This window comes from Coprinopsis cinerea (genome assembly GCF_000182895.1).
Source record: "Coprinopsis cinerea okayama7#130 chromosome 7 map unlocalized cont3.7, whole genome shotgun sequence".
Classification (NCBI taxonomy): Eukaryota; Fungi; Basidiomycota; class Agaricomycetes; order Agaricales; family Psathyrellaceae; genus Coprinopsis; species Coprinopsis cinerea.
This window is the reverse complement of record NW_003307538.1, coordinates 827,440-842,560: the sequence shown is the minus strand read 5'-3', so window position 1 is coordinate 842,560 and position 15,121 is coordinate 827,440. Positions and strand designations below refer to the sequence as shown.

Below are 15,121 nucleotides of genomic sequence, written 5' to 3'. Positions count from 1 at the left end.
CGGAGCCTTATTGCACAAGCACGTGAACGTGCAGCGCCGCTTGGCTTCTTCCTCGAAATCACAAGAGACTCAGAAACACAGAATGAAAGTGAGATTGAATCGTGTCGTTGTTGTTGGTTATGCTTTACACTATGCGAAAATCGAGATGCAGTACAATCGAGTAGAAAAAATTAAAGGTCGTAAGAAGAAGCTAGTAATCAATCACTAAGTCACCATCTATGCATACAAATCGTCATCCGCATCCTCCGTGAACCCAGCATTCGAGGTAGCCGCAGGGGCAGTTCCAGGGGCAACACCGTCCGACTCTGGGAACTTGAAGTTGTTGCCGAACCCACGAGACTGCTGCAAGTTTTGCGCGAACATCTCGTAACGACGGATCTCTGCGTCGCTCACTGACCGGCGGGCGTACTGCATCGCCTCCTCGAAGTGTGCCCTGTGATTAAGGAATAAGCATTTCCATATTGCCTCCGTAAAAAATAAGAAAAGACGTACCGAGTGATCTGAGGAACAGGGTCCTCCTCCTCCTCTGCTTCCTCTTCCTCCATCTTGACATCACCAGCGTCCTCGCGGGCCTTCCTCTCACGAGCAGCTCGAATGTCGGCGTCGATAGACTCGCGAATAGCAAGCTTGGCAGCACGCTGGCAAATCTCAGTAAGATCGGCACCAGAGAAGCCATGGGTGTTCTTGGCGAGGAAGGCGAGGTCGACATCGGGAGCGACGGGCGACTTCTTGAGGCAAGCCTTGAGGATAGAGAGACGAGAAGGCTCGTCGGGAAGAGGAATGTAGATGAGTTGATCGAGACGACCGGGACGGAGGAGGGCAGAGTCGATTTGGTCGGGCCTGTTGGTAGCACCGATGATGAAGACGTTCTTCTTGGTGTTCATACCGTCCATCTCGGTAAGGATCTGGTTGAGCACACGATCACCAGCTCCACCAGCGTCACCAGAGGATCCACCACGAGCTTTGGCGATAGAGTCCAACTCGTCGAAGAACATTACACAAGGTGCGGCAGCGCGAGCCTTGTCGAAGACGTCTCGGACGTTGGCTTCAGACTCACCGAACCACATCGTGAGCAGCTCAGGACCCTATAAACGCCGTGAGCAACAGCATGGCATCTCAATTAAGGAATAGACGAACCTTGATGGAGATAAAGTTGGCATTGCACTCGTTGGCGATGGCCTTGGCCAAGAGCGTCTTACCAGTACCAGGAGGACCATAGAAAAGAACACCCTTTGACGGCGACATACCGTACTTGAGGAACTTCTCGGGATGGTCGACGGGGTACTGCACCGTCTCTTGCAGCTCCAGCTTGACCTTGTCGAGACCACCAATGTCGTCCCAAGTGACGGTGGGCACCTCGACGACAGTCTCGCGAAGAGCAGAGGGGTTGGAGGTACCAAGAGCGAAGCGGAAGTTGTCCATGGTGACACCAAGCGAGTCGAGAACCTCAGCATCGATGGTATCCTCGTCGAGATCAATGAGGTCCATCTTCTCTCGGATTTGCTGCATGGCGGCTTCAGAGCAAAGAGCAGCAATATCGGAACCAACATAACCGTGAGTGTCGGCGGCGATCTAAAGAATACGGTCAGCTATATATAGCTGAAGAAATTGAATGCAATCCTTACCTGTTCGAGGTCGACGTCATCAGCCAACTTCATGTTCTTGGTGTGGATGCGGAGAATCTCGAGACGGCCGGTGGGGTCAGGAATACCGATATCGACTTCACGATCGAATCGACCGAATCGTCGAAGGGCGGGGTCGATAGAGTTGGGTCGGTTGGTGGCAGCCATCACAACCACGTTCGAGCGGGCCTTGAGACCGTCCATGAGAGTAAGGAGTTGGGAAACGACACGTCGCTCGACTTCACCGTTGGTCTTTTCACGCTTGGGTGCGATCGAGTCGATTTCGTCGATGAAGATGATAGCGGGAGAGTTCTTCTCAGCTTCCTCGAAGGCCTTGCGTAAGTTGGACTCGGATTCACCAGCCATCTTAGACATGATCTCGGGACCGTTGATGAGGAAGAAGAATGCACCAGTCTCGTTTGCGACAGCACGGGCCATGAGCGTCTTACCCGTACCGGGAGGACCGAACATGAGAATACCACGGGGAGGCTTGATACCGATGGATTTGAAGAGTTGGGGATGGCGCAGGGGAAGTTCGACGAGCTCACGAATCTGTGCCATCTGTTTCCTGCAACCACCGATGTCGTCATAGCCAACCTCGGCGAGATTGGATTCCTCATCCTCGCGCTTGACTGGGTCGCCCTCGGTGTGGATGACGGTGTCTTGGGCAACGATACAGAACTCGGCGGGATCGGTTTCGATGACCTTGAATTCGACTGTTCGCATACCACCACGAACGAGGAAAGTATCGCCTTTGCGGACAGGGCGGTACGCTGTGCATAGCTGTCAGCGGGTGCTGTTAAGTGATGTTAAGCGGGAGACTCACCTTCAAGGAAGTAGGGCTTGAGGTAGACATCAAAGATGTTTCCACTGAGGCCCTCGACGGAATCGTCGAAAGGCAGGACGTGTATCCGCTTGCCGTACTTGATATCGGGGCAGCCGTGCACATTGACGAGATCACCGAGCTTGACGCGCAAGTTGTTACGGGCGACCTTGTTCACTTGGATTCGGCCTTCCTCGACGTTGTCGTCGCTCAAGCAGATGAGCACCGTGTCCTTTCGCTTCTTGCCACTGCGATTCCATGAGTTTGGTGTCGCGAGAAAGAACGAGATGTACATACCGGACGAGAATAGTGTCACCGCGGAAGAGACCCAAGGTCTCCATAGTGTTGGGGTTGAGCGTCGCGACTAGACGGCTCTGAGTACCGATATTGTTTGTACTCCTTCGATTCACTCACCAGAGTTGTCATCGGTGGTCGATTCGTCTACGATAAGACGGTTAGGACTAGTAATGGCGGTTAGTCTTGTTAATGAGATTATGAACGCGGTGCTTACGATTTCTTTGGGCGCAAGATTGCGGTTGAAATGTCGTTTGGGCCAGGCTGGGGAGGAGCGCCGCTGGGGTCAGCCATGATGATAGTGAATGTCGAAGAAGAAAGATGAGAGTTTGTAGCAGAAAGACAAGAGATTTATTGAGTTGGAAGCAGGCCGCGCGTCGTCGCCCCAACACGACCAAACTCATTTACCCCACGTGCGTGGCTGTGCTTTCTCCTATCTTCTACCCCTTTCCCGCACTTCATTAATTAAAATCTAGCTAACTACTATTACATTTCCTCGTCCAAATCAATCTCTTCCTCAGGGAAATCCCCAACTTTGACTTTATCAGGTCTCACAAAGACGCCATACTTGTCTCGACACGAAAAGTATCGCTCCCCTTGGACACTGAAATTATCAATTCAAAACGAGTCAGTTGAGTATCAGTCAGCAGCGGCTCCTCGAGTCAATATACTGCCACGTACCTCCCATCGTTTTTTCCAAACGGTTCGTCATACTCAATGCCGACCCAAACACCCTTGCTGAATTTGGTCTCTCCAACAAATCGGACCGTCCCCCGTTTCTTCAGTCCCTGTTCGCTTGATTCGACCTCGCAGCGGGACCCGATTGTGATATCAGCCGGCACAGAGGTGGATTGTGGCTCGTCGTCTTTACCGCTCTTCTCTGCGAATCGCCCGATCTTGTTGCGCTGTTTGTAGGCGAGGACGGTGTCTGGTTCACGCGTTTGAGCAGAGTTTGGGGCGCTGAGTAAAGATCTACCGCGTACCGGGTCGTTTGGCGTACTCCTCCCCCGTCAGCTCGAATTTATCGACTTGAGAGACGTCGGTGAGTTGACCTGTGAACGATGTTGCGGGGTTGGAGTCTTCTACCTGTCCCTCTTAATCAGTTGTATCGTCCATACAAAACAGCAATTGGATCGCACCTTGATAACCTGCCAATCCCTCAACCCATAAAACCCAAGTTTCTTCGAATCATCGTCAAACGTCGCAACAACCCTCCCATCCTGATCCGAATCTAGCAACGTAAGAATCTGGTTCGCTACAGGGACACCAGTAATCAGCTCGAGTTTTCCCTAACACTCGTTGATCGCAACATGAGCTTTTTCCATCTACCCAACGCGCGGAGGCAAACTCACTTTGAGCTGTTCGACAGTCCAATGAGGATCGATTCTCCTCTCAGAGTGGGTATCGGGAGATGTAACCCAGATATTCAGGATTCCGGACATGTTGTGGGCTTTGGTGGAAGGATGACGATCTCGGAGCAGGCTGTCGACGGCGACGAGAAGCTCCAGGCCGTGTCGTATCTGATAAGATTACATTTTGATCTAACGACTATAGGGGTCGGCGCCTATTTCGCAAAAACAGTCATATCTACGTTGTCCAATAACCACGACCAAACTCCCTATTGACAGAAGTCCCAAGGTTGTTCAGACTTTCCCTCTCATCGTTAACTTCGGTCGCAATACCCGTCTCCGTGTCCCCACCCCTTCTGTCACTAAACACCATCGGCTTCAGCGCAACCGCCGTCGTCCCTTCGCCGATGATAGTTTGGCCCAGATAATCCCGCCGATGATGCAGACTCCTAACTCGAGCCGTACTGTGCAGGTTGATTACGAGTCGTGCGGCGACGCAGGAGAAGCTGACATGTAGCCATCTGTCTCATGCATTAGGCTTTGTAGGGGGAAAAAGCGGCAGTTGTGGAGACGTACGGTGCAACAAGCCGATGATAAATCCCTTCCTTATAGAATACAGACGTCGTCAGAATCGCAGTCGTCACTTTCCTCCTTCCCCTCAGCCTTTTCCTCTACTATCGGATCCCAGAGACCACTCACGCAATATCCTAAATTCACATCCGCCGTCAGCCTAATTGGGAACACAAACGGCAGAAAGGCAATACTCACAAAAAGAAGAACAACGCCCCATCTCTAACGATAATCAAAAACAACGGGGACAAGCTACTCCCCCCACGCGCCCGGTGGTCCCGAAGCGATTGTCGAAACTTTGCCAGCGTCATCGCGAGGAACATGACTGCAACAATTCAACACGTATTCACGCGAAATTGAAAGGCCGTTAGCATCAGCCTCAGGAGACCAGAATGAAAGCGTTGCGAGGATGGGATGTACGCACAAGCAATGACAACACTAGGAATCCACCCAAACAACGTCCTCTTCACCGCGCTCTTCGGCATCCGCCCGAAACAACCCTTGAGTTGTGGGATGGGAAGATCCCAGACTGTAGGTAGAGCGACTTGGGTTGCTGACCATGCCGCGTAGAATTCCATCTGTTGTACGTTCAAGGTACGCGTTTGAAATAGGGGAAACTTGAATTATCCTCAATCGGTTTGGGAGTGTTGTATGTAGGACATACCGAAAAGCCACCTGTGTTGGACATGTTATAGCTTACCATTTAAGAGCCCGAGTAGCGAATGCTGGAAGGACACGTACAAGCACAAGCAGCTACCAAAAAGGCCAGCACTAAACCACATTCTCAGTTTCCGGACTAGGTTCTGCAGACCCAATTCAAGTATCGAACCGCACCTTTCAGACTGTTCCCATAAAGGGCGTACACACGCAGGGTGGAGATGACGCAGACAATGATGGTGCAAATGAGGTCTCCTCCACTGGATTCATATTGGAAGGTTTAGCGTTGTACCAGCTAACTCATAGAAGGGAAAAGGCGAGTTGGTGGAATGCGCAACGTACAATGATTGGTAGACGAGGTATCCCTGGCAGCTGTCGGGAGGCCATGAGTTGAATAAGCGCCCATGAACTCCGAGCATATGGTGAAGGACGTACAACTGTCAGCACAAAGTTAGCCAGTCAGGACTCAGCCAGGCAAAATCCATCCAAAAAAAAATCAAAACACACCTCGATACTATGTTTGCTCGTCATAACCGCCATCGTAACACTAATCCGTACGCAACCAATCCATTCAGTTCCACTACTCGACATTTTCGACTCTCGGCCGCGGCCAAGCTCACAAACGAATTCGAATTCGATGGAAACTCACATCATGAACACCATACCCCAATACCTCGCCAACAAATACGCCACCTTTGCTATACTCCATTTCGAGCGCCAAATATACCTGATCTGCGCTCACAATTTTCAATACACGTCCATAGTATCAATCCATCCTAACCACCCGAAGGATTGGAGAATAAAGACAAGAAACAACGCATACCTCGTCCTGCAGAGTGGAGAAGATGTCGAATGTGAGGAGGGAAAGTCCAGCGGCTGACCGGCCATTTTAAGCGCCCATCACTCGAGTCGTCGATCTAGCTAGAGAAGCGCACCAGTTGAGTAGTTCCCGTCCTGAGTTATCTTGATAAAGTTGATGAGTTGTTCGAATTCGGATGGGGTCGCCATAGCGGCTCAGCGTGATTCACAAGACCGACAATGAAGGAGACCGAGTAAGCGCTGGAAGAGAAAGAGGGTGGTGAGCGAGCAAAGAACAGCGGGAGTGGACGAAGGGGGATGGAATAAATCCTCTCGTCAACAACCACCTACAGGACACACCCTCCTTTTGTATACTCTCGAAACGCTGAACGTCTTCTCTGCTTGTGTGCACTCGGAGTTTGACTGAGGGAACCTACATACAAAACGCACAAACAACCGGTTATCGTCATCCTTATCGAAGACGAATGGTCTTCTGATGCTATGTATATAGCAATGGGCGCTGTGAAAAGTTAGACGGAGCATTTGTACTTCGGGATTGTCCCGACCACAGGTCGAGCGACAGTAGGCGTCAACTCGGGGCTCAGAAGCAGGCGACTATGGGATCATCTTCTTAGTTACGTTTACCTTGAACGTATAGACAATATGGATTGAAAGAAGTATATTGATGGACGAGTGTCACTCTCGGAGGTTTCTAAAGTACCGCCTCGAGAGAACGACGAAGATCGCAGGATGTAATGACAGTAGGTTCAAGCGAAACTTTCTAAGAGGAGAGAAAACAGGAAAGCATATAAAGCCAATGCTCTACACAGAATCAAGGCAAAGAAAAACACCGCAACTCGGTTCCTACTCCGCCGGCGCATTAGTAGTACTAGTATTGTTGCTATCGTTATTAGGGTCCGCACCCACCACCACAGCCGCCAGCTGCAACTTTCTCAATCGCCTCTTCGACAACGGCTCCACACAAACCGGACACTTTCCCGTCCTCTTGATACACGACAGGATACACCTATAAGGCGAATAGAAGATAAATATCCAAGACCCAAAACAACAGAAGAAAAGTAGGGGTAGCACTCACGTTTCACAGAACAAGTGCCCACAATCCGTCACAACAGCATCCTTCGGCATCTGCCTACACATGTGGCACATGAACACAGCAGCGTGGTTCTCCACGAAGCTGTCCACAGACGCTGAGCCTGCTCCGCCGCCACCACCAGCCGCCTTTGCAGGGTCGAGTTTCTTGCCTGGCCAGCCGGCGTAGGTCGCACCTTCTTCGGCCACCTCGCCGGAGGAGAGGAGGGTGTGTTCGCAGAGCATGCTTTGGCGTTCCATGGACGCGCCGGAGAGGAGGCGAGAGCCTGTGCGCAGTGCGCAGCTGGAAAGAGGGAGGGAGGGTTAGGTTAAAGGCTGGACAATGGGGAGGGAGAGGCGCACCCTTCGGCGATCTTGAGGCTGTTGAGAGAGAAATGACCACGCGAGTTGATGTGTGCCACGACCGAACAGTTGTCGAGGTTGACCTCATCGCCCAGCTACCCGCAGGACAGGTTCATTAGAATCAAGGACAGTTGAAGTCATAAAATGAACCCACCTCAACGAGATCAGGTTCAGTCATAAGTCCCATCCTCCCTCCAACGTAAATACCACAATCCTTCCCAATCTTCGCTCCAAGCGCCCTCAAGTACCACACAAAGTACGCCGAGCCCGTAAACGAAGCCAAAACGCCCCCATTCCCGTAGCCCTTGAACACCACCCTCGACAACACCAAATGCAGCTGCCACCTCTGGCAATAACTGCTCTTGTCCCAATCGAACTGACCCTCCTGTCGCCGACCGATGATAATCCATTTGGTCGCTATGACCCAGAGCAGGGACAGAATAGCCTGGATCTTGAGGATCACGACGAAGGAGAGGGCCACCATGCCATACAAAAGTCCGAATCGGTACCAGGACTTGCGGAATAGGCGGGCGTCGGGGACGTTGTCGACGATGAGGCGGAGGAATTGCGCAGCAGCAACGGCCGCGACAGACCAGTATGCCGCAGTGAGGATCGCGCAGAGGACGTTGATGACGACGATGAGCCAGTAGGGGTAGACAAAGTAGGGTGCTTGGCGTTTGTAGAAGGCGCGGCCGAAGGGGGTGGTTAGGTCTTCCGTGCCCGTGTTCAGGGTCCTGGTACTGGTCGAGGGAGTGGTAGAAGCGGACATATCGAGTTTGGAGCCGTGGCTGAGACGAATGGCGTTACCCATGCCTGGTAGAGATAGACGGTGAGTAGGGGTTATAAAGTAGTGAATCAAGGGACGAACCATTGCCCATCCAGATGGAACCATCTTCATAGGCTTCCTTTCCTCCCTTTCCTAGTGCCCCAGAGCCCATGACTGTTCGACGTCCCACCCTAGTGCCTGGAAGTAGAACGACCCGGTCGGCGATCATAGCTACGAAGGGGATCAGCGGAGAGTAGACAAGGATGAACTCGGGCAACGTACCTCCATCGCCGATGACGATCTTCGCAGACCCCAGACTATCAGTAGTGTAAAGCTCAGACCGAGATCCAAACACCACGTCGTTTCCAATTTCAAGGAGCTCAGGATCTAGACAGTAGATTCCAGAGCCGGGCCAATAAATTCTTCGTCCGATCTTTGCACCCATGAGACGGTAAATAATCTATGAGAATCGATGCATTAGCGAGACTTTACCATGTAGGCTTGAAGCCAACGTACCGATACAGTCTCGTAGTGTGTGCCCAAGATCGAGAAGGCATTCTTCAACGCCCGCTTTGAGAGCAAGACCGAATTGACATAACGTCTGAACAACATCAACTGCGTAGTATCCTTGGCTTTACACTCTTTGTTCAGCCCGAGCATACGCTTGACGAGGATGGAGACGAAGACGTGAATAAGCGGCCGGAGGACGACGTGGACCATTCGAGCACAGAAATGATAGAGCACGCGAGTCGGGTCCGAGAACCACTTGATGACGGAGTCGACGGCGCTGTTGGAGTCCGAGTTGTCGACGATGGTCTCTTGGATCATGAGCCAGATGAAGAAGAACCAAGGGATGTCTGTGGGGGCAGAGGTTCAAAGCAGCACACGGAAACGTCGAGGCAATACTCACAGGAGATGAAGATCACAATCGCGAAAATTGGGTAAGCAAACAGGACCTGGAGCAACCAATGCGGCTTCGCGAACGTCGTTCTGTTGTATGCAGCATACGACCTGGGAGAAGGCAAATCATGGGAGCTCGCATGTGGGCCGTAGACCGCCCCATCCGGTAGGATTGCCCCAGGTGCGATGGTGGTATAGGTGTTCAACACAGCCCGAGCGCCAATGACAATTCGGTCGAGACGAATGAATCTGTCACGTTCCACGCAGAAGCCACGAACAACAGCAGCATCGATTCGGCAACCGTCTTGAAGGGTGAGGAGGTCGCATTCTCCGAGCTGGGCTGAAGGGTCGATTTGGACATCTTTTCCGATCTTTGCTCCGAGAAGACGGTAATAGAGGACCAGGAGCTTGGGATGCATGGCAAACACGCCTCTGCCTGCGGCTCTGTATAGAACTCGTAAGATTCCGAACGCAACGGCAGTAAAGATAACGCACCGTAAGCTCTGATTGACGATCCACCAGCGTAGGTAGTAAGTTGACCACCTGGACGGGGCGGTCAGCTCAAGGTATATCTTCAAACATCGTGTCACTCACGTCCGATAGACGCCAGGTTGATATTTGCCAATGACAATCCACTTGAAGATGATCGCGAATAAGGGACAGACAACTCTCGTGGTCAAACGAGCAATGATGATGGCGGATACCAGTCCGACCATCCGAGTCCAATAGGTAGTGTGAAGGTAACGAGCGAGGTGTGCGAGAACAAAAAGAAGCATTGTCCCTATCAAGAGTAAGCACCATTGAAAAGCTGACGGCGGGCAAGAACTTACAAGCGAGAGCAGTTTTGAGAGGATAGAAAAATGTGAAAGGAATGGCTTGGAATATCAGGCAGAGTGGATGATTTTGACCTCGCCTGCGAGGTGGGTAAGTTTCCGTCTGGTCTTCGTCAAGAACCGGAAGGTTGAGTTCGTGCACTGCTGTCATGGCGGAAAGCGTCGACAGTCGATACTTGTCCTTCTCCGAAACGAACGACATATTCGACAGCGTTGACTGCTTGGACTTGAGCGTCTTGGGTGGTTCCTTCTCCCCTTGATCAATGAGGGACGCGATTCCCGCCACGGTGCTGTTAGAGAACAAATCGGTCGCGGCGAGGGAGATAGTCGTCTGTTTCCTTATTTGGTGCGAGAGTTTCCCGGTTAGGAGCGAGTTTCCCCCGAGAAGGAAAAAGTCCGAGTCTTTGGTGATGGCACCGGGCTCCAGGAGAAGCATCTGCGCAATGATATCACGGACCATGACTTCGGTCGCGGTCATGTTGGAGGCATTTCTTCTAGCCACCTCTTCCTCGATCCGTTTGAAGTCCACGTCCCCGGACGGTTTTCGATAGAGGGGGCAGAACACGGAGAAGATCGCGTCGGGGATAGAGTAACCATGAATAAGTGTGGCCAGCCGGGTCTTAACATCGTCAAGAGATAGGGTGGACATGTCGCTAGGATCGAGTGAGACGTAAGCGTCGATGGAGGTGTTTCCGCGTGCTTGAACCGCGGCTTGCCTGATTCTTGGAATTTGGAGGAGGGCGTTTTCGATAGTGGGGATGTGAACCTTGACCTGGCTGCATAGGATAGGATCCGATAACGAGCTTGTGGCGGAAGTTAACGTCGCTTCAAAGTGACGTTGTAGCATTGTGATTTTGTCCGTGAAGGTCGGCAGCGAGAGACGAGTGGCTAGCTTGATTCGTAGAGGCTTTCCTGCACTGTTCTGGCAGTCAATTCGGGAGTAACAGACGGCAGAGATCGGTACTTACTTGTTTTTCGGGACATCGTTCATGTAAACGACAACAAAGGGCCATTTTGAAGGGTGGAGCTTGTGTCTAGAAAAAAGTCAGCAAGTTGTCCGTACCAGTAGAGCCATCGAGCTTACTGGAGAAGGTCGTTGAGTTGATGAAGGGAGATGCGAGGCTGGCCATCCGCGGGAACAATGACGACTCCAATCGTCTCTTGAAGCACGTCGTGTGATACTGCAAAGGCCAGGACGTTCTACCGCCAGCTTAAATAATAATTGAGACGTGTTGACCAAACGCAAACATACCTTGACATGTGTCTTGCATGACGTCGCGATGGCTTCTTCGATCTCGAAGGGAGATATCACTTCTCCGCCTCTGTTGATAATCTCTTTAGAGCGACCGGTGACGTATAGGTACCTTTGGGCGACCTCACAGAGTTAGTTCTCCCTCGAGCCAGTGCCATGCGTTGCGGCGACTTACCCGTCTCGGTCCATGTACCCAACGTCACCAGAATCGAACCATCCTTCAGAAGAGAACGCCGACGTACTCAAGGGAACGGAGGGGTCAGGAGACACCTCGTATCCCTCAAAAGTGGGCAAGCCTCGCACACAGATAGCCCCGGTCGCCCCAGCCGGCAATTCCTTCTCTAAATCGACGGGGTTTCGGATAGAAAGGTAGGGTCCACAGGCTATTCCTGAACAGCCTGGTCTGTCCAATTGGTAGTTTGTTGGAGGCGTCGCGATGGGCATGCACCTGATAAAGGGCTTAGTAAATGGTCCAGTAGCAGGAACCAGAGCGATGGACGTACTCGGTCATGCCGTAGGATGGCAAGATGACGGCTTGGCGGAAGACCTGCTTCATTTCCAGAGCCAAAGAAGGCAACAAACCGCCGGCAGCGTTGCAAATCATGCGAATTCGGATATCATCAAACGAGATAGCTGGCTTGGCCGTCAGGATGGAGTGGTGGATGGTAGGGGCGGCGTAGTACCTATAGATCCGTTGAGCCGAGAATCTAAAATTAAAAGAGAGTTGGTTCGCACCATGTGGCCCTTAGAAGCGGCGCCAAACTCCAAAACGCGATTGGGTCAAAGTTAAAGCACATGATCGCGCTACCTCCGGACAAGATGGGCGCGAGCAGGTTGCGCACGATACCTCCAACGTGGAAAAGAGGCATCATGTTCACTAGGGGCGAAGGTTAGCGAAATTTAGGACTCGGAGACAGGGCACGTACTATTGACGTCTGAGCTACGAAGGTCCCAGGACTGGATGACGCAGCAGGTGCCCACGATGAGAGATTTAAGGGAGTAAGGGACGACCTTCTTGGTCCCGCTCGTGCCAGAGGTATGCAGGATGAGGGATGTATCCCCAAGTCGGTGGAGTGCCGCGCGCTCGGGTGAATACTCCGGAGTAATTCCTCCCATAAGCTGCATATCGAATAGACCAGCAACACCAGAGCGTCGAGGTGTGATGAAAATGACCTCGCAATTGAGAGCTTGCTGAAGTTGATGCAATTCCAGCCGGCCTTCGGCGTCAGGTGTGGTGACGATAGCCTTGATGTTCAATCGCCGAGCGTCTTCAAGGATTTCAGTCGCGGTAGCATTGGCATTTACTGGGGCGCAAGTGTGGTAGGCTGCCAGGGCAAGGAGGGCGAGGGCGTTTTCTGGTCCAGTTGGGAGAGCGACCATGACTCTATCGTTACGCCCGAGGCCGGGACGCAACGGTGAGTGCGGAAGTACGAACTCGGAAACGAATGTGCGTATGACAGCATGTTTGAGTGGAAGGAGCGTGGTGTCTGGTGAATAGATGGCAGGTTCAGCGGTATTGGGAAGACAGTCGAGGAGGGTCGAAATATTGGAGGCTTGCGATATTCGCTCGCCGAGGTAGTCGCCCAACGAAAGTCCTTGAGGGACGTGAAAATTCCTGCGAAGGAAGGACAGAGGAACGCCGTTATTTCCAGACGCCTGTGCCATCATCCTGGAGGGAAGAGAAAGGTGTAGAGGTTAAAGAAAGGTCGTTGCAGATTTCTTGAAGTTTATCCTTTGTGAATATACCAGTGACTTCACAGCCGAGAAGCGAAGAGAAGAAGCTGCGGAGGTAAAGGCTGCTCCTTTGGAATGCCAAGGAAGCGGGCATCGTTGCCTATAAGGAGGTCGCGTTGAACTGTTTGTGAGCCTCGATACCCCCGGGCAGACAACGCTGTGGAGCACTTGTCAGCATCTCCTCGACGATCGCATCAGCACCAGGTGGTTCAAGGCGCTAAACATCGCACTCCCGGGCCACTAGGAGACCAGGAGCAAAGACATCCGCTCGCGGATTCCTTCGTTGCAGGGAGACTAGTCATAACACGTCACAATCAGTCCACTAGTGGTTACGGATACTCACCTAGCTCATCTGGGGTACAAGGCCAGTACATCTCGCCTTTGCCGGCGGAACAATTGGAAAATTGGAAAAGTTTCAATTCAGGCTGCCTGAGGTAGTCCCAATGTTCAATGAATTAAAAGCGGACCTGTTCAATAGATTGGCTATGAACAATGGTCATGAGTATACTCTACTGCGCGAAGCAAGAAAGTAAGCTAAGCACAGGACGATAGCAAATGCGAAGAATGGTACTTGCATGTTGTTTAGAAAGGTTTAATCTAAGCACTTGATTGCTATGCATGCTTTGAATGTTTGCGAGTTAACTCCCGGAGATCGATATTGTTCGCGCGACGGAACACGATATCCACCGCCTCCTTCGGAGGACTGCACTTTCTCAAATTGTCATAATCATACCAAACCAAGGACTCCTTCGAGTGCACAACGAAATCCTGCTGCTCGATCGAGTATCCAGTTGCAACGACTTGAAACCGCGGCGAGTCCTCCGTTCCAGGTTTGGGAGGAAGTGGACAGTAGCCGAATAGAAGCTAAGCGTCATACGATCGAGAGCAATGTGAGAAATGCGATAAACAAAGTCAGTGACGATCGGCGGGCTCACAGTGTCAGGGTATGTTACTGGTCGTCGAAAGTGAATGTCGAGGGCCTGTAAAATCAACGATACGCCCTTGCCCTTGATCATGTCCTGAGCTTTTTCGGGTCCTCCCCATTCTTCACCCAGTGACATCATCCATTGAATTCGTGCCTGTGAGGTCAAGTTACAGCTTCAGAGGTGTTGCCATGTCGATTAGAAGGACGGATACGAACGGACTCAAAAAACCTGGCTGAAGCAGTGGAGCCTATAAGTTCGCAGAACGTTATCTCGGAGCGGCGACCGTACCATAGCGAACGTTGTTAACATGCCTGAGCGCGATTTATCAATAATCCGTATCGCTGTGAGCATAGATTGGCACCTACTGGAATGGATCCTGGTCTCCCCAAACAATGTGCTGCTCCCGGAAAGAAGTTGGGTCAAACCCAGCATCGAGTAATTTAGCCTTAGCTTCTGCTAGTGACTTCTGGTACTTGATTGCTTTCGCATCGTCACTAAAAGCTCTGACTCCCGTACACTCCTGCTATCTGACGATAAGCTGACGCGTTAAAGACTGAAAATATTTGGAAATCCGTGTTCCCTGACCTTCACCGATACCCTCAGAGATCTGGAGGTCGTCCTGACTGTTGCTGGCGCGCGTCGAATCAATGAGAGCATTTCCACTGTGATGGTCAATGGACAAGGAGCAATTGCCGTGGTCGCTGCCAGCAGCGCCAAGCCGTGGAGCCGGCAGTCGCGTTGGCCGGAGCCCGAATTTCGCACACCGGATTGGCTTGGCGCAATTAAGCGCGCGTCATCGATTACTGAGCATGTTGGGCGCCTAGTCCCCAAGCAAAGAAGAAGTGCGTAGAATCTTTCCAGAAGAGAATGGAGCAGCAATTCATGATGCTAAGCTGTCGGTGTCTCAAACCACCAGATCAACCGTTTGAGGCACTCAGTACCCAGGCTCGATCACTCGCACAAAAGGAAAGGAGCCTGCTGGGATTAGCAGTCGGGTTCCATGAGTCTAAGACGCTGAAGCTGAAACATCTTCTCCTGTCCATAGATATAAACCGGCTATCGTCGAATTAAACTCTTCCTCCTCTCTTCTTTCTTTCCTTCTCCTTTCAAGGGCCCTGGTGGTCTCTTTTCATTGATATTCTATT

At 51.7% G+C, this 15,121-nt stretch overlaps 5 protein-coding genes across 5 annotated transcripts; all 5 read right to left on the bottom strand.

Annotated features, from left to right (window-relative positions):
- Window positions 1-88: 88 nt before the first annotated feature.
- On the bottom strand, window positions 89-3,033 carry CC1G_09879 (valosin-containing protein; the record flags this gene model as incomplete). The annotated part of the gene is made up of 8 exons (XM_001831124.2): window positions 89-433; window positions 493-1,085; window positions 1,138-1,572; window positions 1,626-2,395; window positions 2,449-2,693; window positions 2,743-2,809; window positions 2,860-2,906; window positions 2,957-3,033. 8 exons carry the CDS (start codon window positions 3,031-3,033, stop codon window positions 217-219), a joined length of 2,451 nt encoding a protein of 816 aa, XP_001831176.1. The 3' UTR covers window positions 89-216.
- Window positions 3,034-3,225: 192 nt separating this feature from the next.
- On the bottom strand, window positions 3,226-4,181 carry CC1G_09878 (tubulin-folding cofactor B; the record flags this gene model as incomplete). Its single annotated transcript, XM_001831123.1, has 5 exons — window positions 3,226-3,343; window positions 3,421-3,667; window positions 3,723-3,825; window positions 3,879-4,028; window positions 4,092-4,181. The coding sequence occupies 5 exons, from the start codon at window positions 4,179-4,181 to the stop codon at window positions 3,226-3,228; spliced, it is 708 nt and encodes a 235-aa protein (XP_001831175.1).
- A 384-nt stretch (window positions 4,182-4,565) lies between these two features.
- Window positions 4,566-5,346, bottom strand: CC1G_09877 (hypothetical protein; the record flags this gene model as incomplete). The annotated part of the gene is made up of 5 exons (XM_001831122.2): window positions 4,566-4,594; window positions 4,665-4,693; window positions 4,857-4,983; window positions 5,083-5,236; window positions 5,323-5,346. The coding sequence occupies 5 exons, from the start codon at window positions 5,344-5,346 to the stop codon at window positions 4,566-4,568; spliced, it is 363 nt and encodes a 120-aa protein (XP_001831174.2).
- A 1,297-nt stretch (window positions 5,347-6,643) lies between these two features.
- On the bottom strand, window positions 6,644-12,996 carry CC1G_09875 (AMP-dependent synthetase and ligase; the record flags this gene model as incomplete). The annotated part of the gene is made up of 18 exons (XM_001831120.2): window positions 12,243-12,996; window positions 12,052-12,193; window positions 11,820-11,999; window positions 11,492-11,764; window positions 11,317-11,428; window positions 11,149-11,264; window positions 11,033-11,098; window positions 10,062-10,981; window positions 9,826-10,012; window positions 9,727-9,774; window positions 9,242-9,675; window positions 8,848-9,188; window positions 8,614-8,791; window positions 8,434-8,562; window positions 7,720-8,378; window positions 7,566-7,660; window positions 7,210-7,506; window positions 6,644-6,728 (listed from the first exon to the last, which is right to left on the bottom strand). The coding sequence occupies exons 1-18, from the start codon at window positions 12,694-12,696 to the stop codon at window positions 6,644-6,646; spliced, it is 4,716 nt and encodes a 1,571-aa protein (XP_001831172.2). The 5' UTR covers window positions 12,697-12,996.
- A 666-nt stretch (window positions 12,997-13,662) lies between these two features.
- CC1G_09874 (hypothetical protein) lies at window positions 13,663-14,633 on the bottom strand (the record flags this gene model as incomplete). The annotated part of the gene is made up of 6 exons (XM_001831119.2): window positions 13,663-13,914; window positions 13,986-14,129; window positions 14,192-14,208; window positions 14,265-14,287; window positions 14,342-14,499; window positions 14,562-14,633. The coding sequence occupies 6 exons, from the start codon at window positions 14,631-14,633 to the stop codon at window positions 13,663-13,665; spliced, it is 666 nt and encodes a 221-aa protein (XP_001831171.2).
- Window positions 14,634-15,121: the final 488 nt, after the last annotated feature.